The following is a 23451-nucleotide window of genomic DNA, read 5'->3' as shown; positions in this document are numbered from 1 at the left end:
TACTTTCTCCTGGGGTAGGCTGGCGTGCATAGTGACAGAATTGAGTGTAATCCCCAGAAAAGTAATTTCGGTTTTGGGACCTTCAGTTTTGTCCTGGGCTACGGGGACACCTAAATCTTTGAAGAGCGTGAGCAAGAGATGAAGGCTGCGTGGAGTGCAGTGGTGAGGTTCAATGGTGAGGAAGTCATCTAAATAATGTATCACAACTGGGCATCTGCAGAAGTTAAGGAGAAGCCATGTCAAGGTTTCGGCGAACAGGTCGAATAACTTGGGGCTACTTTTGGAGCCGAAAGTAAGCCTGGTAGCGAAATAGTAGTTGTCTAGCCACTTAACTCCGTGCAGATGCCAGAGTGATTTATGGATGGGAAGTAACTTAAAGGCGTTGGTAATATCCGACTTACTTAACCAGGCCGCCTTCCCGGAGTTAATAATCGCCTGAATGGCATCATCAATTCTAGCGTACTGAAGAGAAAAATCTTCTGACGGGATTAGTGCATTCAGGCTAGGTGTGGGAGAAGCGTGTGGTGCAGAAAAATCAATAATAAGCCTCTTTTTGTCGTTAAACTTCCCAGTGGCGATACCTAGAGGGTTAGTCCTCCATGAGGAGAAAGGAGGAGTAGTGAAAGGGCCTATCATGAAGCCGTTATCCACTTCTTTCTGTAAGAGAACTTGTAGGGTATCGGGGTCTGTGAGAGCTGACTGAAGGTTGGGGCACTCCAGGATGCCTGAGGGGAGAGAGACAAAGCCTGTGTGAAACCCGTGAGTGAACCCTGACGTGAGAAATTCCACCAGATGCAAAGAAGGATGATTAGCCAGGTAACGTTGCAAACTCGGAATGTTTATTGGAGTAGAAGCCTTTTTAGGGTACAATTTGTTAGGGCACATCGTCTTGGCATGTGCCCTGAAACAAAGCGAGCACACATGCAGCAGCCTACAAGCACTGTAACTACAACCCCCAGCATTAAAATTATTGCAGACCTGAGCTTTTCCCAAGAACACTATGGGTCTGCCTAATTTATCTCTAACCTCCTTCTGGCTGGAAGTCGACTGGAAATCGGAGTTGGCGCTGCTGGTAGAGGGGATAGCTACATTCTCGGGACAGAAATTAATAGAGTGAGCTGCCGATGAGCAAATGGCACAGGAAGGGGTTTTGAGACCTGCAAAATGCATGAGAAACCATTCTGTATCTAACTGACCCCAGTCCGTGACTGTATTATACTGGGACAACGAAGCGGCTGACCTAGCGGAGAACGACTTGTGATAGTCGTAGAAGGCAAAGCCCCCGTACTTATAAGCCAACTCTATCACCTTGTGAAGGTACAAATCCAGCTCCTCTCTGCGGAGGGGAAAAGCAGTACAGATAACGTCTCTGTATAGGCCAAAACGCCAGGACAAACTCAGGGATGTTAAGTTTCCTATTCAACCTAGGGTCCCTGGCCCTCATCACTACTGATAGGTCCTCAAACGTGTATGCGACTTGGAGGGGTTGGTTGCGTTCTCTGCGTGCCCGACCTGAGCGGGGTGCTGGAAACCGACAGATTGTCTTCTAACACCGAAGCGTTGGACATTCTAAGGGGCAGAGAGGGCGAGTTCAGTGTTAAAAATTAAAAAGCTGGAGGGACCCCACTTACTAGGCTAGTGCCCATAGGCGAAATTGTATTAGCTTATCTTTTGTTGGTGGCAGATGAGGCCCTAACTACTTGCCAAGCGGCTATGAGAGGCACTAACTATGATTTGGCGCGTGGGGCCTTGGTGCCACTGAGGTGGGTGGCGGGGAGTTGGCCTCTCGGTGACATAAAAAAGAAGCAATATGATTGGCCGTGACTGGTGAGGCCCTAACTAATATTGAAGCAAGGCTATAGCTATGCGTTGGGACGATTGGCCTGAACCTCGGAACGTAAGGGCTGACCTATGCCTTGCGGGACCTCTAACCTTATAGGCAAAGAGCCCACGGGAACATACCTAAGTTGGCGGGAGGAATTACAACTAGTCCTCAAACCCCCCCCCCCCCCCCGTCAGGACATACCAATAACATACCTGCTGAGGAAGGAAACTTTACTTGACCTAATAAAGTATAATCCTGCAGGGAACCAATGGAACTAAAGGAAAAGAAACGTGACCTATTTACGATATGTACTATTTAACTACAACATACACACAAGAACTGGGTGACACCGAGGCCTACCTCTTAACAAAGCTGCGAAAACGTACACCCGCGAAGGGCCACTTGCGAGAAGTGTCAGTACTAGTAAGAACTACAACAAAAACAGGACAGGAACAGCCATTTAACACAATTTAACAACATACCCCCTATTTACACTATTTAGCTATTTATGACACAAGGGGACCACATAACTACTTTAAACACCGAAGCTGAGAATACTGGGCACAACTAAACCGCTTAAACCCCTTTCATATCAAACGTAACCACTTAAGACTTAGCTTGAAACGTGAACACAGCCCCTAAATACGGAACAGAATGAAGATAATCGTACCCCCTGACCGAAAAACGTATGGCAACCCGTTGTGGCTGAAGGAGACTACGAGGTGTAAGTGTAACTGAACGTGTTACACTGACCGAGAAAAGCGGATTGAATTCGAGCCCGTGAGCGACAGGGCTAAACTTACGATTCTGATGCCGTCCGAGAGAGGCAGGAAGCGGAATACTCACGAATACAGCTACCGGGCGTATGAACCGGGCTGCCGGCGGGCGGGAAACTGACGTCACGGATCTGTAAACCGGAAGTACACTGAAGCACTTCCGAGATCGTCGAAGACAGGTAAGCAGGGGCTCACTGAGTTTAAATAGGGAATTTAAGTGCCTCCCACAATTACAGGCCAAGCCTTCTATATATATATATATATATATATATATATATATATATATATATATATAAAATATATAATAACTATATATATTGTATATATATTATTATAAAATACAAATAATAAATTAAAATTAAAAAAATTAAAATGATAAAAATTACCAAAATACATTTTACCACTTTAAATTAGAATTTGTGCATTATTGATCCAGGCTTTATTGATAAAGGCTACCAGGAGGAGCCGAAACGTTGGGGGGTTTGTTTGTTTGACTCGTGTTTCTGCCCGATTAGGCTTGTGAATTGCGGTAAATATTTATTATGGTTTATTATTTAGCCTATTGTGTCACTGACTGCTGTATTAGTATTGTATACTTACTAGTGATGTAATAAATATAGATAGAGACTTCTTATGGTTTTTTGGTGTGCATTCTTTGTTTATTTAAATTATTGATCCATATATAAAATGTAAAGCAAAACAATAACATTTTACATATTGTAATGTTTTATTAAAAATCTAAGCAATGGGTTGCCATACTATTTGATATAGATTCTAAAACGTGCAGTATTTATTGTAATTTATCTTCTCTCCCAGTTTTGTTCCTGCGAGATTCTCTTCAAACTTTGCATCTAATTCTTTGCTCTGCTCTTCAGTGAAATGGTTTTTCCAGTCACCTATTTCTCCTTTCAAAAGAAAATAAGATAAGCAATGAAAACTCTGCAGATAGATTGTATTCTCAATATTTTTCACCCATTTATATGGATTATACAAATACATTTTAAGATACTTAGATTGAAATATATTCCTTTACTGGAACAAGGGCCAGCAATACCATTAGACAAATAAGGCATTTGCCTGGGGAGCAGACCTCTTGGGGGCGTTTATGGGAAGGTTTCCTGGTGGGCTGAACTGCTGTGGTCTAGGGCTGGTGTGTTGGGCGAGCGGTTCCTTAGCCAATCCCAGCGCATGGTTGTAAATTGCTGTGTTTGTGTGTAAATAAAGTATGATATATGAAAAGTGGTGTGAGTTTGGTTTAAATGACAGTGTGTGTTAGGGAGTGTGTAACAGTGTAAAATTTCAACATTTTTGAGATTTAGTCGACTAAAACAATTCAAATGACTAAAATACGACTAAAACTGAATTTTAATCAAAAGACTATGACTAAAACTAAATTAAAATGTAGTTTTAGTCATAGTCTGCCAAAATTAACACTGCACAAAGGGGCTGTGGAAGGGGCTAAAGAGACAGATAGAGGCTTTATTTAAACCCATTAGATTTTAGTCGTGTTGACTAAAATCTTCAGTAGATTTAGTGGACTAGAATCGACTGGAATTTTAGTCGACTAATGCTAAACTAAAACTATTCAGATGACGAAAATATGAATAAAACGGCTTTTTAGTCAAAAGACGGACTAAAACTAAATTGAAATGTGCCGTCAAAATTAACACTGGTGTGTAAGTGACACTGTATAAGTGAGTGAGAGTGTGTATTAGTGAGAATGTGTGACACTATGCATGTCAGCGAGAGTGTGTGTGTGTGTGTGTGTGTGTGTCTGTAGATTTCTCTGCTGCAGCAACAGCTAACAGTATTATGACATGCACTGTTAAAATGGCATGCAGAACTTAAAAACATCTCAAATTCTTTTTTTATTTTATTCATATTAAATTATGTTTAATATATGAATATTAGATGTGGAATGAAAGTCCCGTTTCTCCTACACACAATGATTAATAAGTATATTATCAGTGTGGGTGCATTTAATATGAAAAGAGATACATTATGGTTAAACAGCCATAAAGCGCAAATTTTAAATTTTGTTTTGATTAGAAAGTGTACAATTGCTTTCATCCCTAAGGGGTTAATATAACCTATTCTAATATTGAGTTATTTTACTGCTTACCTTTTCGAAAGAAAACGTTACCATGTTTGCCATGTGTATTGGAAGAATTTTCTTTCATGGTTTTAAAATTAGTTTTACTTTCAACCAACGAAATTTGCTCGTCTGTCAAAGACAGTCCAAAGAAATCAGATATTTTCTGAAGTTCGGATTTAAAATCCTATAAAATAAAGAAATAAAAATAACAAAATGTGTAAATATAAATGTGTCTGGGGAAAGAGAAAAATTATTTTTTCCCCCCAAACAAAAATATTTTATTATAAAAAAAATCCCCAAACCTGTGCATTATTGTACAATGGTAGTTCGCAACCATTTGAGATGGTCAATATGTAACAGGCCAAATGGTTTCACTGCCTAAACTATGTATATACAAAATGCAATACACAACATTATGGTAGTTATAAATAGTCATGCTTGTTATCACAAACACACATCCATATGTACTCTTCTTCCAACATCCTTTAAAGGAACACTGAACTGTATCAACATACTGTTCCTTCGTCTAACTCCTCTGTCTCAAATTAATTACAGTGGGACCTCGGTTTACAAACGCCTCAGTTAACATAATTTTCGGTTTACAAATGAAAATCCATAGAAAATAATGCCTCGGTTTACCATTTTTTTTCACAATACAAAGCAAGTTTCCCCAGGATGCATTGCACCTGGGAGGTTTATAGCACTGCCCCCTGCACGCTGGAGCCTGTGGGTAGCACGTGGCATCGAGTGTGGAGGTGTTGGAGCGGCTTTTGCATAGAGTTCTGGAGGGATTTTGGAAATGGTTTGCAGTTGTTTTGGGACTTTTTGGTGCATTTCTCAAGCTGTGGAAAGGTAGGGAGCTGAGTTTTGTTGTTTGCATGCCTTTTATTGTGTGTTCTGCATTGTGGGTTCGTTTCCATGCCAGCTCATTTTGACTTTTTTCTGACCTCCAGAATGGACTAAATGGTTTTCAATGCATTCCTATGGGAAACCACGTTTTGGTTTACAAATTTTTCGCAATAAGAAATGTCCCAGAGAACGCATTAAATTCGTAAACCAAGGTCCCACTGTATTTATATCTATTGCATCCCAAAATATTGTCAAACTAAATATTTACTCACTTTATTTTTTTTTATTCTTTATTTTTTGTTGTGCAAGAGATAACATGCATACTTGTAATGCCACGACGGCAGTTACAGGCTATTTGAGTACAAGCATAGTTAAACAGTTACGTGGCATTTAAAGAAAAGGCACAATTTTATAGAGTTTATAATGCAAGCTGAATATAGGCTAAATAGGTAGGTCCAATGTGGTGGGTCACGTTAAGGACCGCAAGCTTGGGACATTAAACATATGTTGCTTCTTGGATATGTAAGAGTTGGCTTTACAAGAAGGTCAGGTTCGCTTAATTATACAGGAATAAACAATGAGAACATATTGAACACAAACTTAGTATGAGTATGCAGTCTAGCTATACTATTCCTTAGGTTCAGATAAATGGACATGTCACATTTTATGTTAACTGTTTACTAATTGCTGCTGCTGGATTGTGGAAGATTAACAGGGTGAAACTGGGGATTAAGCGCGATTTGCAGAAAATGGATTAGATGAAGGGCCCTATGCACATGTGTACAGGCTTGTGAACGTTGCCATTGTGTGCTGAAAGAATAAAGCCACTAAGCTATGCAAAGATCGGGTGTACATCACTGACCTCTATGTTGGTTGCCCGAGGGGGGACACCTAGCTTGTTCGTTAAGTGCATCTTAAACCTAATGGCTGGCAAGCAAACAGTGGCATTGCAAAACACGGAGCACTAACAATGTTCTAATCCAAATTTACATAACCAGTAATCTAGAATCATTAACTATTAGGTTGCCTGAGGGTGCTTGCCGGATCACATCTGGTGGGCTTGCAGCTCATGTCGCCCTCGGGTTGAGAGTCTCTGTGGTCTGCTCATCCAATGCCTTGCAATGGGAGGCCGCAGGAGTATGTGTGCCATAGAGCCATGCTGTATGTCGGGGGCGAGGTACTCCCCATGCCCCAGGCCTGTTCCAAAGCCTGCACCATGTTGCCACGAACTTGGGTCCTCTTTGAGTCCAAATTATTCCCAGCCGGTAGGTTGCAGGGGGCTTTACCACGTTGGCTTTGGCGTGTTGTTCCCTTCTGCATGTGTGGTTTACTCACCTTTTTTCAGTGCAGCAACAGTCCCCTCGCAGCATTCGACCTTGCCTCCTTTGCAGTCATCAATTGTGATTACGGTTCAATCAAAGGTTTCTCATATAGATGCATTGTGGAACTAAAGCGCATGCACGGCACTCAATGTGATCTGCCAATAAAATGCTTCTCAGAGAAGCATTGAATGCAATGCTTTACTATGCAAAGCAGTGAAACCTACACGCTGTGTGAACTTTCATGAATGGAGAGAGGAGCAGCTTATTTTGCGGATAAAGCCCTCCCACCTTCCAATCCTGGCTATCTGAGCCAAGGACGGAAAGAGGGCTGAGGGTGGTGTGGAGGTTTTAGAATAACACGCAATAAAGGGTAGTCTAGTGGCAGTATCATTAATTACCAATCAAATATTGACAACTATTAGCTAACATAATGAACAAGCTTGTGCATACAGCATGGTCAAAGCATATAACAAATGATATCTTTAACATTTATCTAGGGTAGTGGTTCTCAAACCAGTCCTCAAAACAGGGAAATACATAAATCCTGGACTGTTGGTGGGCCATGAGGACTGGTTTGAGAACCACTGATCTAGGGGGATGTAATAGGTGTGATCTTCCTAGAATAGGAGGGTGTAGGGGTAGGATCTTCTAAGAAGATGAGGAAGCACCTACACTGCATTGCTGCTACAATGTAGGGGGTGTAAATAGTTCATGCTAAAAGCAGCCATGTTTTGATACATTTTTTTTTAATACGGTAATCAGTTTGTAAAGACTTTTAAAATCTATTTTACAAATTCTTGGTTTGTCAAGATTTAAGAGTTTTATTTTGAGGGGTACAGAATTAACTAGAAGATAATACATACCTATCCTATGAATAGAATTTTTATTCAATATTTACCGGATACCCTGATGATTTGAAGAACTGACCCAACTCAAATTCAGCAGCTTTGTGAAAGTCGATGCATTTTGGGTTGTAACTTTTTTTTTTTTTTTTTTTTAACATCGCATGTCATGCATATTTAACAGTTTGGAAAACATAACTTACATGCATCTGGTTCAAATAAGAATTTTCAAAAATACTTTTTTTCCCCCATCTGACTTAAAGCATGTTATAGTATGAGAATTAAAATCAAAAGTTATATCTATAAAAGTTGCAATAGATTCTTGTGGAGATTTAATTATGAGAAAAAAAAACCAACACTTTGCAGTGTACAGCATTAACAAGACTATTACAATTTTTAAACCAATATACCTAAACTTAAAAAAATAAAATAAAATATATTTTCCAGCTTGGATATTTGGACCTAAATGTTCCTTGGCTATTCTCCACAATTCCCTTTTAATTTTAACAATTATCAACATATACGGGAAGCAACGGTCATCAATCATATAATAATTAGAATAACTATTTTAATTTTTTTTCCCCCTTTCCCCCCCCCCCCCCAATTCTTTATTTTTGCAGTGCATTCGATAACAGTAATGCAATTTGGCCGAGCAAAGGTGTACAGAAATAATTGTAAAGCATTAGGTTACAGGTGCTTGGCTTTTGCAAACAGCGCACTATTTTTTTTTTGGTAAAACAATCATAACAGACATTTACATGTCAGTGGTGCGTGTTTGTGGGCATACATGTGAGGGTTGTAGGACTTGACATGTGGCTTGGAGTAATGTGCTTAGGGCAGCAGGAGGGTGGGGGGCCTGTGTGACCCGAATGTGTCAGGAGGGTTCGTGTCGGTCATCCCGGTTCCTTTATGACACCGGTTATTGTGGGCGTCGTACCCGTGTAACATAGGTGTCTAAGCTTGTGCCGGGGCTTAATTTGTGTGCTAGTTACGTGTGATATATACAGATAGTGGGTACCCCTAAACAAGGGGGCTGCGGGGGGGGGGGAATGAGTGGACTCATGGCGTACCGTCACTCTGGCTTGCTGTTGTAGCTGTGTAAGAGCTGGTGTGCCATCTCCCAGGGGAGCTGCCTTCTGTTGGGCTTACCCATTAGTGTGCCGCAATGTCTATGGGCCTTTGTGCGCAGTGTTTAAAAATAGGAGGAGAAACTATAACGATAACTTATTGGGGAGGAAAATAAAACATTTGTTGCATAGGACGAACTTGGTGTGGGAACAGTATTAGGGAACGTGAGAGCCTCTGTCAGCTGTTACAGTTCAGGTCACGTGAGAGTTCGAGGTGCCTGCTCTTGGGGCGAATGGTGTAACCGTCGCCGGGTCCCAAGTTGTTGTGCCGGTTGCGGCTGGTTGAGCTGGTGTCTGCGATGTGAGGCCCATGGTTGTCAATATTGCAGGGATTTCTTCTTGGGATCGTATTACATGGTTCATTCTGTTCCTGGTTACCTGCAGGGTGCCCAGGGGTCCCCATCTATAGGGTATTCCGGCAGTTCGTAGTTGAGTTGTAAGGGGAGTCATGGTCTTGCGCCACTGCAGTGTAGCTTTAGATAAATCTTGGTAAAATGAGAGGTGGGAGTTCTCAAATTGTACCGGAGCTTTTCCCCGCAGGGTTGACAGAATGCGGTTTTGGTCTGCGTATGATATGCATTTCACGATGACATCCCGTGGCGTCACATTGGTACTTTGTGGGCTCCTGGCGATTCGGTAGACCCCGTCTAGAGTCATCTTCTTGGCGGTCCCGGGTGACAGTATGGTTGCCAATAGCCTCCGGATATAATGGGGCAATTCCTCCGCGGGTACTCCACGGACTTTAATGTGGGTGCGGTGGTGGCGGTCCTCCAGTGCTGTCAGTTGCATAAGCATAGAGTGCTGAGTACCGCGTCTCCAAGCGTAGTGACCGCTGCTTGTACCTTACGTATAGTGCCTTCTGAAGCCTGTACCCTGGTGGCGACTGACTGGATCTCCCTTTGTGCCAGGGCCCTATCAGCTGCAATCATGCTGTGCAGGTCTGTTAATAAGGCCTTGAGGTCGTCCTTTGTGGCTGGTGTTGATCCCCCTGCAGGGCCGTTTGAAGGAATTTGGGGGCCCCAAGCAAAATAGACATCGAGCCCCCCCCCCACGCCCTCCCCACCTTACGCACACAAAGCCTACAGGAACCACAATAATTAACATACACCACCCCATAATTAATACACCCCCCATAATTAATCCACCCCCCCATAATATACACCCCCCCATAATTAATATACACCCCCCCATAATTAATATACACCACACCATTATTAATACACCCCCATAATTAATACACCCCCATATTTAATCCACTCCCCCATAATTATTATACACCCCCCCATAATTAATATACACCCCCCATAATTAATATACACCACACCATTATTAATACACCCCCATAATTAATCCACCCCCCATAATTAATATACACCCCCCCATAATTAATATACACCCCCCCATAATTAATATACACCCCCCATAATCAATCCACCCCCCATAATCAATCCACCCCCCATAATTAATATACACCCCCCATAATTAATATACACCCCCCATAATTAATACACCCCCCCATAATTAATACACCCCCCCATAATTAATACACCCCCCCATAATTAATATACACCCCCCATAATTAATATACACCCCCCATAATTAATATACACCCCCCCATAATTAATATACACCCCCCCATAATTAATATACACCCCCCATAATTAATATACACCACACCATTATTAATACACCCCCATAATTAATACACCCCCCATAATTAATACACCCCCATAATTAATCCACTCCCCCATAATTATTATACACCCCCATAATTAATATACACCCCCATAATTAATCCACTCCCCCATAATTAATATACACCCCCCCCCATAATTAATATACACCCCCCCCATAATTAATATACACCCCCCATAATTAATATACACCCCCCATAATTAATATACACCCCCATAATCAATATACACCCCCCATAATTAATATACACCCCCATAATCAATCCACCCCCCATAATTAATATACACCCCCCATAATTAATATACACCCCTTTAATTAATTAAATAACATTACATAAATTACAAAAACACATAAATTACTACTCACGTTTTGATGATGCCTTCCCTCCGAGACCGACCACTGGATCCTTGCACTGAAGATCCGTGAAGGCGGATTGACGGCGGCGCTGCGTACGGCGTCATCACGCCGCGTCCCAAAGACTCCTCCCCCTTCTCAAAAGGTGCGGCTGAGCGCAGCGTGATGATTGGGGCCGGGGGGGCGACACATGACACGTGAAGTCATGGCACCCCCCTGGACAGTGGCACCCGGGGCGTGCCGCGGGCCGCCCCCCCTTAGTACGCCACTGACGAGAAAGGAGTGCTGCAGCCGCCTGAGGCTCTCTATAGAGCGTTGGTTTGCAGTTGCTTGGTTTGCCTGTCGGGTAGCGACGGGCCTGTCCCCCTGTGAGCACCTGGGAAGGCTGTGTCATAGCCTCAGGTGTCTGGTTGGGCTCTGTTCCCTGGGCCTCCTGTGATTGCTGGGATGAGGCTGCGTCTGGATTTTCCCCTGTCTGGCCTGCTTTGCCTTGTTGGGGTTTTTGGAGCATAGCTCCGATGTCCCTACCTTCAGGCTTCTGGGAACGTCGGCCCATGGTGTATTCGGAAAGTGGAGGAGGTGAGTGTTACGGTTGCCTCCAGGCTGGCTGGAAGTTGGACCGTAGAAAGGATGCTCCTAGCGCTTACCAAAGGACCATCAGCACCGTAGCCACCATAAGCACTGCAAACTCCACGAACCACCGCTGCTGGGCTGGTATCTCGCTGTCTGCTCTGCGCCCTGGACCTACGACCAGGCTCCAGGTTCCAATAGGTGAACCTCTCCCTTCTGTAGAGCGAAGCAGGATCAGGAACAAGAGCTCTTACAAGAGCTCAGTAGCTAAGGGAGTATGAAGAACATAGCAATCCCTGTAGTGATTATAGCTGTCCCCTACAAACATGAGTCACGGCTACAAGTTAGAGGGTCAGAAGAGGTCTCAAGTGCTGGCACACCCAACCTGGCTTTTATTGAGGTACAGGCAAACAGGACACTCCCAGGGGGAGGCATAAAATCACCAATAATAGCAAAGTACAGCCCACAGGTTCCCTCCCCTCAGCTTGGGAGATAATTGAGTAGATACAGTAGGAAACTCAATTATCTCCAAGCTAAAACTTACACATTTTTATAAATTTCTATAACTTTCCCATTTTACATGATACATTAATAAAACTAAAATTTTTATTAACAACATAAATTGGGGAACAACATACTCAAAATTCGTGAGAATCTGTCCAGTGGTTCCAGAGATATTAAAAAGTCTCTTTGGACCGACCGCACGCCTGTTTGCATGCCCACAAACAGTTCCACAGATTCAGGCTGTGTGGTCGGTCTATCTCTGTCCTGAAAACCAGTAAAGTCCCATCCGAAGACGGTGTTCGAATTGTCGAACGCACTTCGACATCTGTCGAAGTGCCGAAGTAAACCGCGGTTAAAACCTCCTCGGGGGTCGCTAGTCGAGGACGATCGGTTTCCCATAAAAAGATGATGAAGTCCCATTCGAACGGGTGTTCGGACGTTCGAACGGGACTTAGTCTCTGGCTGGGGTGTCGAAGGATACGGGAAGGTACAGGTCACCGCGGACCGCGTTCGACTGTTTTAAAATGGCCGCTGCCACGTGTTCGAATGTAATGGCGGCCACTTCGACTACTTCGGCGGCTTCGGTACTTCGGCGGCTTCGGTACTTCGGCGGCTTCGGTACTTTGATTGTATCCGAAGTTCAGTATCGAAGTACCAAACAGTTAAAGGGCCCAGAACAGCATACCAGAATCCTTTGTGCCCGAAGGTAAGTCTTAAAAGGTAATATATTCCAGGGCCATAGTCACGAGGAAGGAGGCTGGCCATTAGGCTTCTCCACAATCCAGGGAAGCAGGGCCAGGTTCTATTTAAAAGGCCAGTTACAAATAACGATTTGTAACAGTGAGTATTCCCAGGTGTTCTGTATGCTAGTGGCCCGCCCAGGAGCGTCTCCAGGGAGAAGCGTGGCGGCTGAAGGTAGGCCGCGGCCTTGCGTTTCGGCGTGGGTCGCCCTGTGGGATAACGGCATAAATCGGTGCAGCGTTTCACCCTAGGTAGGATGGTGAGGTGCTCGTTATTGTGCGGCGTCGGTTTTGTACGGTATGTGCCGTTTAAGTTATTAGATGTCGGGAGCTGACAGATATGGCGTCCGTCTCGTCCCTCTAGCAAGCTCCCAAATAACCATTTTAATTTTGTAAATCAATTAATTCAGAATTGCAAAGTGACTATTCTTTTTTGCAAAACCCTCTAAATATAATAAATTGCTCATGAACTCACCTCTTTCAGATTTTCAAATGTGGCCACCATAATGTTTTCTTCATCTACATGTTTGTTCCAGTCAAGAGTGTAATCAAAATAGGATCCAAAACACACTAGCACAAAGAGAAAGTATTTTAGACAAAGTAAAATTAAGGATATTTTCCTTCCCTGATCCCACTAGCCTACTGCACCACCATGTCTGTAATACCCAAAGCGAACTATTAAATGTTACAGGGACATTTCTGACTGCAGTCTTCTTAAAGGGATACTATAATGTTAGGAATACAAACCTGAATTCCTAACACTATAGTTCCCACTGCCTCTCTCCTCCCTCGCACCCTCTGCCTCTCTCCTCCCTCGCACCCTCTGCCTCTCTCCTCCCTCGCTACCACAAAGTCCCTCGGCGCTCCAAAGTCATTGAAGGGGGCCTAATGCGCATGCACAGTAAGCGCATTAGGCCCTCCATACCGGAAAGCATTGAATCAATGCTTTCTTATGGGGTTTTCACTGACACTGGACGTCCAGCATCAGTTAGGCAACCAAAAGTCGCCTAGCAAGCAGAAAAACAGAAGAGAAAGTTTAAGATCCCACTAGGCCCTATTCAGGTTGCCAGTTATTATTATTATTATTATCGCCATTTATATAGCGCCAACAGATTCCGTAGCGCTTTACAATATTTTGAGAGGGGGGATGTAACAATAAATAAGACAATTACAAGAAAACTTACAGGAACAATAGGTTGAAGAGAACCCTGCTCAAATGAGCTTACAGTCTATAGGAGGTGGGGTATTAGAAACATTAGGATAGGAAATATCAGGTGGGAGTGAAGCAGAGCTGGAGCTACCCTTCATTCTTAATATAGGAATTGTGATATCTCCTTGGCACCCCAGGTAACTGTGTAATGCTAGGCCCTCAGTGGCCACCTTTGGTTGACTTATGGTTAATCCAACTATGACTCACAACTGCATATAGAGGCAGAGAATGTATGAGCCCTCTCAAAAACAGAGGCTATGCAGCAACTTAAGAAGATGACCTCTATAATTCTGTATGTGTTTATCATTTATTAAATGGGATATATCTGTAAAACTATATTTTATGGTATTTCTTTCAGCAGTGCTGGCTTACACAACATTACCTTTTCCTTCCATATATGCCTTGAAAAACAAATCCCATGATTCAAATGAAGGAAGGACAGGATTGGTGTTGAAAAAATGATAATATGACGCTGCTGTATCTTTTGGATTACGGAGAATTAATAGAATCTGAAGAAGAGGACAAAGTAAAATGTAAATCATAATCATGTTCAATCTTTTAGTAACATGTAAAAATTGGAAAATTGGAAATTCTAAATAATTAATGTACATTGATTTCCTGTGATTTAAACAAAACCAAACGCCTATAGCTCGATAGAAAGTAATATCTAATATACTTTGGAAGCAACCACAGATAGTTTGAGTAGCAATTCTTCACAACTGCAGTTTTAGTGGTATTTGTTCTCTCTTTTTGGATGTCAAATTTTTATTTTTTTTAAATTAAAATCTTGTGCCAAGAAAGTGTTTACTTGCATTTGTAAGCGTTTTCAACCATGGAAGTAGCTCTAAGTGTATCACTTAAGACTATACTTAAAGATTAAGGAAATAGGAGTCCTTCCTTTAACCCTTTCTGAATAGGTATAGGTGAGCATGATGGAAAAAGCTGGGGTTAAAAAATAAAAAAAAACAGACCTTAAAACATTACAGTATTGAACAAATAACAGTTAGCTTAAATAAAACACATGGAACCGGAGACCTCACCTTCACTTTCTTTTCAAAAAAGGATTTAGGCAAGTGATCATAAAACATATGTGTTGAAAAGACTCTTGGCGAAGGTTGTCCTTTTAGATACTGAAACCAAAAAACCAAAAACAACGGATGAGTAAGTGGAAATCCTGAGTTTAAACACTTCTCACCTTCATAATTCATTTGAAATCAATTACAATGAATGTAGGATATATACATATATACAGAAGCAGTTAGGTAATCCTAAGGCATCATGAGAGTAAGCAGTATAGCATATGGAGGCTACCTGTATGTTCCAAAAAAAATTTTATTTTTTTTTAAATAGTTTCTCTAACCCTTTTTAATATAATAATGCCCTATCAGCATTATTCTAGATTATTATTGCCATTTATATAGCGCCAACACATTGTTGGTTTACAATATCATGAGAGGGGGGGGTTTAACTATAAATAGGACGATTACAAGAAAGCTTACAGGAACAATAGGTTGAAGCGGACCCGGCTCAAACAAGCTTACAGTCTATAAGAGATGGGGTATAAAACACATTAGCACACCAGAAAAACAAAGAGCGTTTTAAACTAAAGTTTACTTCTTTTAATCCAGTGCCCGGCAAAGCAGTTATATTTCTTGCCAGCGTGCAGTGAACATACGTAATCTATTCACAGAATTTACATAAGGCTGCCTAAGTCACGTGTGCTGCAGGTGTAACTTGCTCCCAGTACACAATTAAAAATATCTCTGCGTGTTCAAGCTGAAACCCTGCACATCCATACTTCTACCACCATGAAGTGGTTATAGTGGCTGGGGTAGCTTTTTAACATGGCTATTGAGGGAAAGAAAAACCAATAGCCATAGTCTTTTTATTCAACAATACATGTGAACGTTTAGTGCGAGATAATTATACACACACACAAAAACACACATCACAAAATGGTATAGAAACCAAAGGGGCTATGTTGGGAGGCTGCATATTTGGTGGTCCTGTCTCATCAATGACATTTTTAAATTCATTCTATGTTTTATGAGATTGCTGAAACTGATCACCCTATCAAACTCTGAACAATGCTCCTGCATCGTACAACTTCCCTATTGAAACTTTACAAGATGTCGCTTACTAAAACAGATCTAACAAAAAAAGATTGATTAGGCAATGAGCAAATTAACTGCATGCATAAACACTCACTAAAATCACAGGCAAACCAGGCTAAAAATAAATAAATAAAAATAATCTAGAAGGTAAATTAGTCTAGGTCATGAAATAAAGCTAGCCAAAGTAGGGGGCACAATATTGTATATGTAACTTAAAGTGAAATTGCTAGAAGTTTTGTATTTTATCTTCCACCTCTAGGGCATCTGACCGCTCCAATCATTAAAAATATTTAAATATGGGGGGGGATTTGACCTACAAGTGGAGTGGGCACAACTATCATGAGCTCCAGATGGAGCTCTCCAAGTTAAGCATTTATATCGACTTATAAAATCAATACCAACTGTAGCAGAGACACTCTGCATTATCTTGAGGTACATTTGGAGGTGTTTTGTCGCTCGACAGGCAGTCTAACCCTGACACTTCACTGAGGCTTGCAAGCGGAGGGGGAGAGGCGGACGATCTCCCCGCTGATATCCGAGCCAGAGTAAGCGGTAGGGGTTCCCCCCACCCCAGCCGATGGGGGTTATCCCAGCACCTGCTCACTGGCAATTGCCACTCTACAGCAGGAGGGCCTGTGATCGTGCAGGCAGCCATATTACACAAGACCTGCCTTACAACCTCGATCCCAGATGGCGGCGCAATATACACTGCTACAATGCAAGACACGATGGAGTCAATTGAGATGCGGCTGGATAGGATTTTTAATGTTTTCTGGACAACTCACCTCCTGTTACCCTACGTACCAAGTTGGGCCTGACTCAGCAGATGACATCCAAACTCTCAAGCCTGCAACAAGGGAGTATGCTTGTCAAGGAATACCCCATCACTTGTACTGGCAATATTTTCTTTTAAAATTTTTCATTTGAACTTCCTTAGTTCGGCTACTGAATGAGGACAACCCCAGCATCTCATTAGAACGTGGAACACCTATATCCTTCATATATTTTATGTTTTGTTTATTTTTCTTCTGCTTGTATGATGCTAGGTTTGCTAAATGGTATTGCAGCAACGTGGCCCCTAACATGCTGAGTTAAATGTTCTAGTTTAACCACTTAAGGACACGTCATGATTGCCTTTTATTCCAGAAGTTTGGTCCTTAAGGGGTTAAATTATATTCTTGTCACATGCTAGTTTCCATAGAATAGTATCGTCAGCTGCACTAGTGTTTTGCCCTAACTAAGCCACTAAGCACACATCGTGTATATATCCATGACGAAGCTTATAGCTCCTTACTAAGATATATCTTATTTTTCTATTACATGTCACTATACATCTCAGTCCCAGCTTGAATTCATGCTACAAAGCCTGTGATATCCATATCTATCTCATGCCCTTTGTTCTTATCCTGACTATTTTGGTAGTATTAAGGCTAGATTACTTCACTGAAGGTTTACAAAAAAAAAAAAAAAGTGAGAATCTCTTTACTGGTCCTTCACATGTTACGCAAATGTATCTGTCACATTGACTATTGCTGATATGTCTGCATAAGTTTGTTTGGCAATCAATGCACTACCAAAATATATTTCTTTTAATAATAATTTAAAAAAAAAAAATGTTCTTCATTCTTCCACCTTTGTTATCAGTATTTTATATCATCATTGATATATTTACTTAAGTGAGAATTCAAAATGAATCAAAATTCCACACAAAACTATGGTTTCCTCTTCAACATTCAATAACTGTACACTAAAGTCTGTTTCTCACAGCCTAATTCCATATCATGAGGTCATCTATTTTCAATTATTCAGCAACATTCCAATCTTGGGGCCCAGAGGAAGAAACCAACACAGTGCTTTTGAAAAGTGTTTTTTTTTGTTTTTTTTTTATTAAAACAGTGAATTTTAGTGAACTGAAAACCAAACTGCAAAATATATTTAATGTTTTCTTAATCACAGCTTTGCTAGTTTTAAGTCTTAATTTTGCAAATTGGTTTTGAATGCACCATAATTCACAGTTTAGTGAATAAAACTGCTGAAAGGTTCCAAAATATGGGTAATAAAGGCAGAAGCGCAACTTGAAATCACTGAGCGCCGGTGTGAAAATTGCCCTGGGACTCCCCAATGTGTCTCATTTGCTCCATTTGTCTCATCCCTCCAGCCCCTCCATGTGTCCCATTCTATCCCTCCCAGCCCCTCCACGTGTCTCACCCCCCACCTCCAAAAATCCCTCCACGTGTCTCACCCCCCACCTCCAAAAGTCCCTCCACGCGTCTCACCCCCAAAAGTCCCTCCACGCGTCTCACCCCCAAAAGTCCCTCCACGCGTCTCACCCCCAAAAGTCCCTCCACGCGTCTCACCCCCAAAAGTCCCTCCACGCGTCTCACCCCCAAAAGTCCCTCCACGCGTCTCACCCCCAAAAGTCCCTCCACGCGTCTCACCCCACACCCCCAAAAGCCCATCCATGTGTCTCACCCCACACCCCCATAAGCCCATCCATGTGTCTCACCCCCCCCCCCCCAAGATAGGACTAAGGGGGACAGGAACACTGTGCCCAGACCACTTTAATGAGATTAAGTGGTGTGGGTGTCCCTTTAATGTTGTAGGTCACCACACTTTTTATATTCTTCAATATCCTTCTTTAAAACTGGTGCACCATTGATTTGTAAAGAGACAATGTTATATTTAGATCACGTGAATCAATACTTATTTTTATACTCAAAAGCACCTTATTAGCTTTTGCAATGACAGACTGGCATTCCATAGTGTTGCGTAGTTTGTTATCTTTTTTTTTTTTTTTTTTAATTCTTTATTTTTCTGTGCATGAGATAGGATAACAAGCTTATATGCCATGCCCCAACAGCAGTAGCATGTTTCAACATATACAGAGTAGAACAGTTGTGGCATATAAAATAAATGCACATTTTTTTTTTTATATGTTGGTTATCAAGAGAGAACAAGCTTAGTATGAGTATTTTAGTATGCGTTCATTGCAGTAACGTCTAACTGACATTTAGCTTAAATGCAGGTACATGGTTAAGAAACAAATAATAAAAATGAACTGAATCTCAGCCTGCGTGCCACAAGGATGAATGAAAGTTATTAAGCATTTACATACATGCATATTATACCATGTTGAGATGGCCAGGCATTGTACATCACTTTAAGGCATGGCTTGCTAAGGACTTGCATCATTACAGGCTGTAATAATAGGCTAATAAAGACGTAGTTGAGTACAAGCTGATATTACCTCTGGGAGACCGGGCCCTGTTACAGAAATGATTGGGGCACTTTCGCTAAACAAATTAAGCTAAAACAAATTAAACTGAAAAACAACATAAACTGATGTGGCTGGCAGAGGCTTACTGGCTGAGTCAAGTTAAGCTGAGGGCACATTTGGTAGGTGTCTAACAGTTCACATTTTTTTTTTTTTTTTTTTTTTTTGGGTAGTTGGGAAATGTACTACGATTCCTTTTCAAATATTTTTATTAAAGTTTTACATATTTGTATAACAACAAGAATATAAACATTGTATTGGGGGTAGGAAGGGAAGGGAAACTTGGAAATGGAAAAGAGTAACCATCCAGTATTACAATAGGCATGACAGTGTATATGGCAAAAAATAAAAATAACATGTTTTTACATCAATGCACTTTAATAATAAATATGTCAAAGACCATATGCAGTTTTGATTTTTTCTTCCCACTTATCCCAATTGTATTTTAATATTGGGAAACCACGCATATTAGCTCTGTGATAATTCGTGTGCCTTGTTTTCTAGAATCAAATTAAAAACTTCCCTGAGAGATGGCACATCTTGGGACTTCCAATGTCTAGGTAAACAGGATGTAGCAGCGATCAAAATGTGACCTATGATTATTTTGTCTGTTCTAGTAATGGACTCCGGGAGTTTTTTAAATAAGGCTAGTTCCGAGGTTAAAATGCTAATGGTTCTGTCCACGTTAATAATTAGGTCGTGAATCAATTTCCAATATTTAGTTAATTTAGGACAGAACCACCAAATATGGGCCATATTGCCCACACCCCCACAATCCCTCCAACACCGGTCAGAATACATATTGTTCATGTTGTGCAATCTAGACGGGGCCAGGTACCAACGATATAAAATTTTATAATGATTTTCAAAGTGGTCGGTGCAATACGAAATGCCTTTTAAAGCTTTAAAAAAACCGAACCATTCTTCTAGATCGTACTGGGCACCCAACTCCGTCTCCCATGACAACATGTGTTTTAATTTAACTAGGGGCTTGGCGTTATAAAACGAGTAGCATAAGGATATCATGCCTTTACTAGTGGGGCTGCATAAAAAAGCTTTCTCTAATGGAGACATCTCAAGCGTTTTATACTTTTTATCAAATTCAGGTACCTTATATAGTTCTTTCAATTTGTCAATGATTACCTTACAATCCAACTCACATACATTCGTTAATCCATACTTAAGTTTCAATTTTTCCAAAGAAAGAATAGCATTGCCGTGAAAAAAATTGTCAAGATTAGTTATAGAGCATTCCTTCAACAGTTCTATTTTTAAGGATGGAATATAATCTTTCAATAACTCAATAGGCATTGCTCTATATAGGCTGGGAGAGTGATCATTTTTAAAAACAATATCCCAGGCCTTAAGTGTAGTCTTGGTAGATAAAAATAAACTTAGTAATTCCAGGTCTTTTCTTAGAATTTAACCAGGGTAATTCCGACAGTCTAACCGGTAAAATTTTTGATTCTTCTATTTCCATCCATCTGGGTTTATCAACCTGATTGCCAAAGCTCACAGCCACTGCAGCGTTAGTGGCGAAATAATATTTGCGGAAATCGGGAACATCGATACCGCCATTCGATTTGTGGTGCTGCAAGGAAGTGAGCTTCACTCGAGCAGGCCTATTCCCCCAGATGAACTTCATAATTGTCGAATGAACTTTATTAAAAAAATGATAATGGGATGGACAAAGGGATGGTCCTAAAAAAATATAGAATTTTTGGAAGTATCGTCATCTTAACAGATGCGACCCTCCCCAGCCATGAAAGTTCCATTCCGCCCCATCTCTCCATCTCCTTTTGTAGGTCCGACCATGCTTTCCTCAAGTTGTGGTTATGCATATTTACCAAATTTTTGCATAAATTAATGCCAAGATATTCCATGTAGTCAGCTCTCCAATCAAATAAATATAATTTCTTAAGGGCAATAGTTTCCGAATTTTTTAAATGAAATGGAAGGGCCTGAGACTTAGACTCATTTAATTTGTAATACGATATCTCGCCAAATTGAGTTAAAATGTCTTTGAGGTGGCTCAAAGATTCTTTTGGGTTTTTGACAGCTAGAATTATATCGTCTGCAAACAGGCCAATTTTGTGAGCGGATTCTTTAACAGCAATTCCTGCAATTTGTGGGGTTATTCTAATTAGTTCAGCCAGGGGTTCTATTGCTAAAACAAATAGAATTGGGGATAAAGGGCACCCCTGTCTCGTCCCATTGGTTAGAGAAAACGTTTTAGACGAGAAACCGGAAGCCGAGACATGGGCGGAAGGTGCACAATATAGCGCCTTAACTGCTGTGATAAAGGATAGTGGTATGTTGAATCTTTCTAACGTTCTCCATAAATATCCCCAATGTATCCTGTCAAACACCTTCTCTGCATCTAGAGATAGAAGCAATGAAGGCGTTTTGGTCATATTGATGTGCTGAATCAAGTTTATGAATCTTCTAGTCCCATCGGGCGCCTGTCTATCCTTTACAAAACCCACTTAATCCTTATTTATTAGCAATGGGATTAATTTGGTTAATCTATTTGCAAGAACTGTAGAATAAATCTTTGAGTCATTATTGATTAGAGAAATGGGTCTAAAATTGTGGCATCTATCAGGAGTTTTTCCTGGTTTTGGCAAGGTGACTATTCGTGCGCACAAGGACTCCTCTGGCATCGTTCCCCCGGACTTATAGGAATTGAATATTTTGGTCATGTGGGGAATCAAAATTTCTTGAAAAGTTTTATAATATAAAATAGTGAATCCATCGGGACCAGGGGCTTTTCCGGATGGCATAAGTTTAATCGCCTCAGCTATCTCTTTTGCTGATATTTCACATTCTAAACTCTCCAAGTGTTCTGGAGACAACCGAGGCAATGTCACTCTGTCTAAGAATTTATCAATGGTTGTTGCAGAAGGCTGGGTAAGGTTCGAATCGCGTTCTAAATTATAAAGTTTACTATAATACTCTGCAAACATGTCACTTATTTTAGTAGGATGAAACACTTTTCGCCCCTGATCATCAAGAAATACGCTATTTTTGATTGTGCATTCACATGCCGGAGTTTGGATGCGAAAAGAGTAGAGGCCCTGTTGCGTGTAATTTTATTTTAATAGAGACATCAGGCCACAGTTCTATTCTGTCAGGTGGCTGGCAAGAGTAGAATGTCTAAGGACAGAACTGTGGGAGACAAGATGATCACCTCAAGGCCCTTGCGGCCGAATTCCAGTTCGGTTAGTGAGGTCAGTTCATCAGTGGTGCTGGAGCTCGCCTGTGTAGTCCCCAAATTCTGCAGGTTTATTTCCGCGGGCCACATAGGCAAAACAACCATGTGAGTCTCTGCTCTGCCAGTTTCCTCTGTGTGCTTCCCAATCTACCGCTGCATGCCGGCTGTCAGGTGTGTATGACGGTGTTTTCGGCAGGGCTGTGCGGCTCTTTACGTTGGAGACCAGTTCTCTGCTTGGCTGAAAGGTAAGGTTTTGCTGGCTCATTGTGCCCTCTTCGCTCTGCCGGCTTCTGGCCTGCTGAGGTGCTGCAATGCTGTCAGGCCGGTACGTGAGCAAAGAATATCCCCTCCCTCTGCCATTAGCGCACATGGCGTCCACCATTTTGTATGAGGTGCAGAGGCCGCCGATCCGGGTGGTCTCGTTTCTGGGCCTTAATTATGTTATAACGGTCGATGTCCCAGGGCAAGGACCGGGATCACCCCCCCGGTCCAGAGGGGGGGGGGAACAGGGCCGGTTCCGCTCTGCTCTGGGCTTGCAGGTCAGGCACTGTTAGGCAGGATAGTGGGGCAGCGGCCGTCCGCCCCACTCACCGCCGGAGTAGGCCCCATCTGGGGCTTCAAAGATTCCTCCTCCAGGGGACTGTAGCTCAAGGAGCCAGCCTCTCCCCAGATCCAGTGCCTCCTTTGGGCCGCTGGTCTTGCTGTCGGTCAGCTTTAAGTTAAAATTTGTTGTTTTAGGGGCTTAAAATTCAGAAAATTGCAGGAGCTGTTCATGCTTGTGACCGTCCAGCTCGGCGGTCCGGCCCCGCCCCCAGTTTGTTATCTTTAATGGTTCCCAAGTCCTTTTTATTTAATTGTATCCCTTACTCTACCCCATTTAATGTATATGTGGCTTCCTTAATTCAAAATGCATGACTTTGCATTTATCTGTATTGAATCT

At 41.8% G+C, this 23451-nt stretch overlaps 1 protein-coding gene across 1 annotated transcript in view; it reads right to left on the bottom strand.

The window, feature by feature from the left end:
* Window positions 1-3308: 3308 nt before the first annotated feature.
* LOC134587313 (sulfotransferase 6B1-like) overlaps window positions 3309-23451 on the bottom strand; it is a 51087-nt gene continuing 30944 nt past the window's right edge. The window contains exons 3-7 of the mRNA XM_063443600.1: window positions 14950-15039; window positions 14292-14418; window positions 13175-13269; window positions 4724-4880; window positions 3309-3506 (exon numbers count right to left, since the gene is read on the bottom strand). Coding sequence (XP_063299670.1) covers window positions 3376-3506; window positions 4724-4880; window positions 13175-13269; window positions 14292-14418; window positions 14950-15039 — 600 coding nt within the window. The 3' untranslated portion in view covers window positions 3309-3375. The remainder of the gene's footprint in view (window positions 3507-4723; window positions 4881-13174; window positions 13270-14291; window positions 14419-14949; window positions 15040-23451) is intronic.

The sequence above is a fragment of the Pelobates fuscus genome, chromosome 2 (assembly GCF_036172605.1).
Source record: "Pelobates fuscus isolate aPelFus1 chromosome 2, aPelFus1.pri, whole genome shotgun sequence".
Classification (NCBI taxonomy): domain Eukaryota; kingdom Metazoa; phylum Chordata; class Amphibia; order Anura; family Pelobatidae; genus Pelobates; species Pelobates fuscus.
This window is presented reverse-complemented; position numbering and strand designations above follow the sequence as displayed.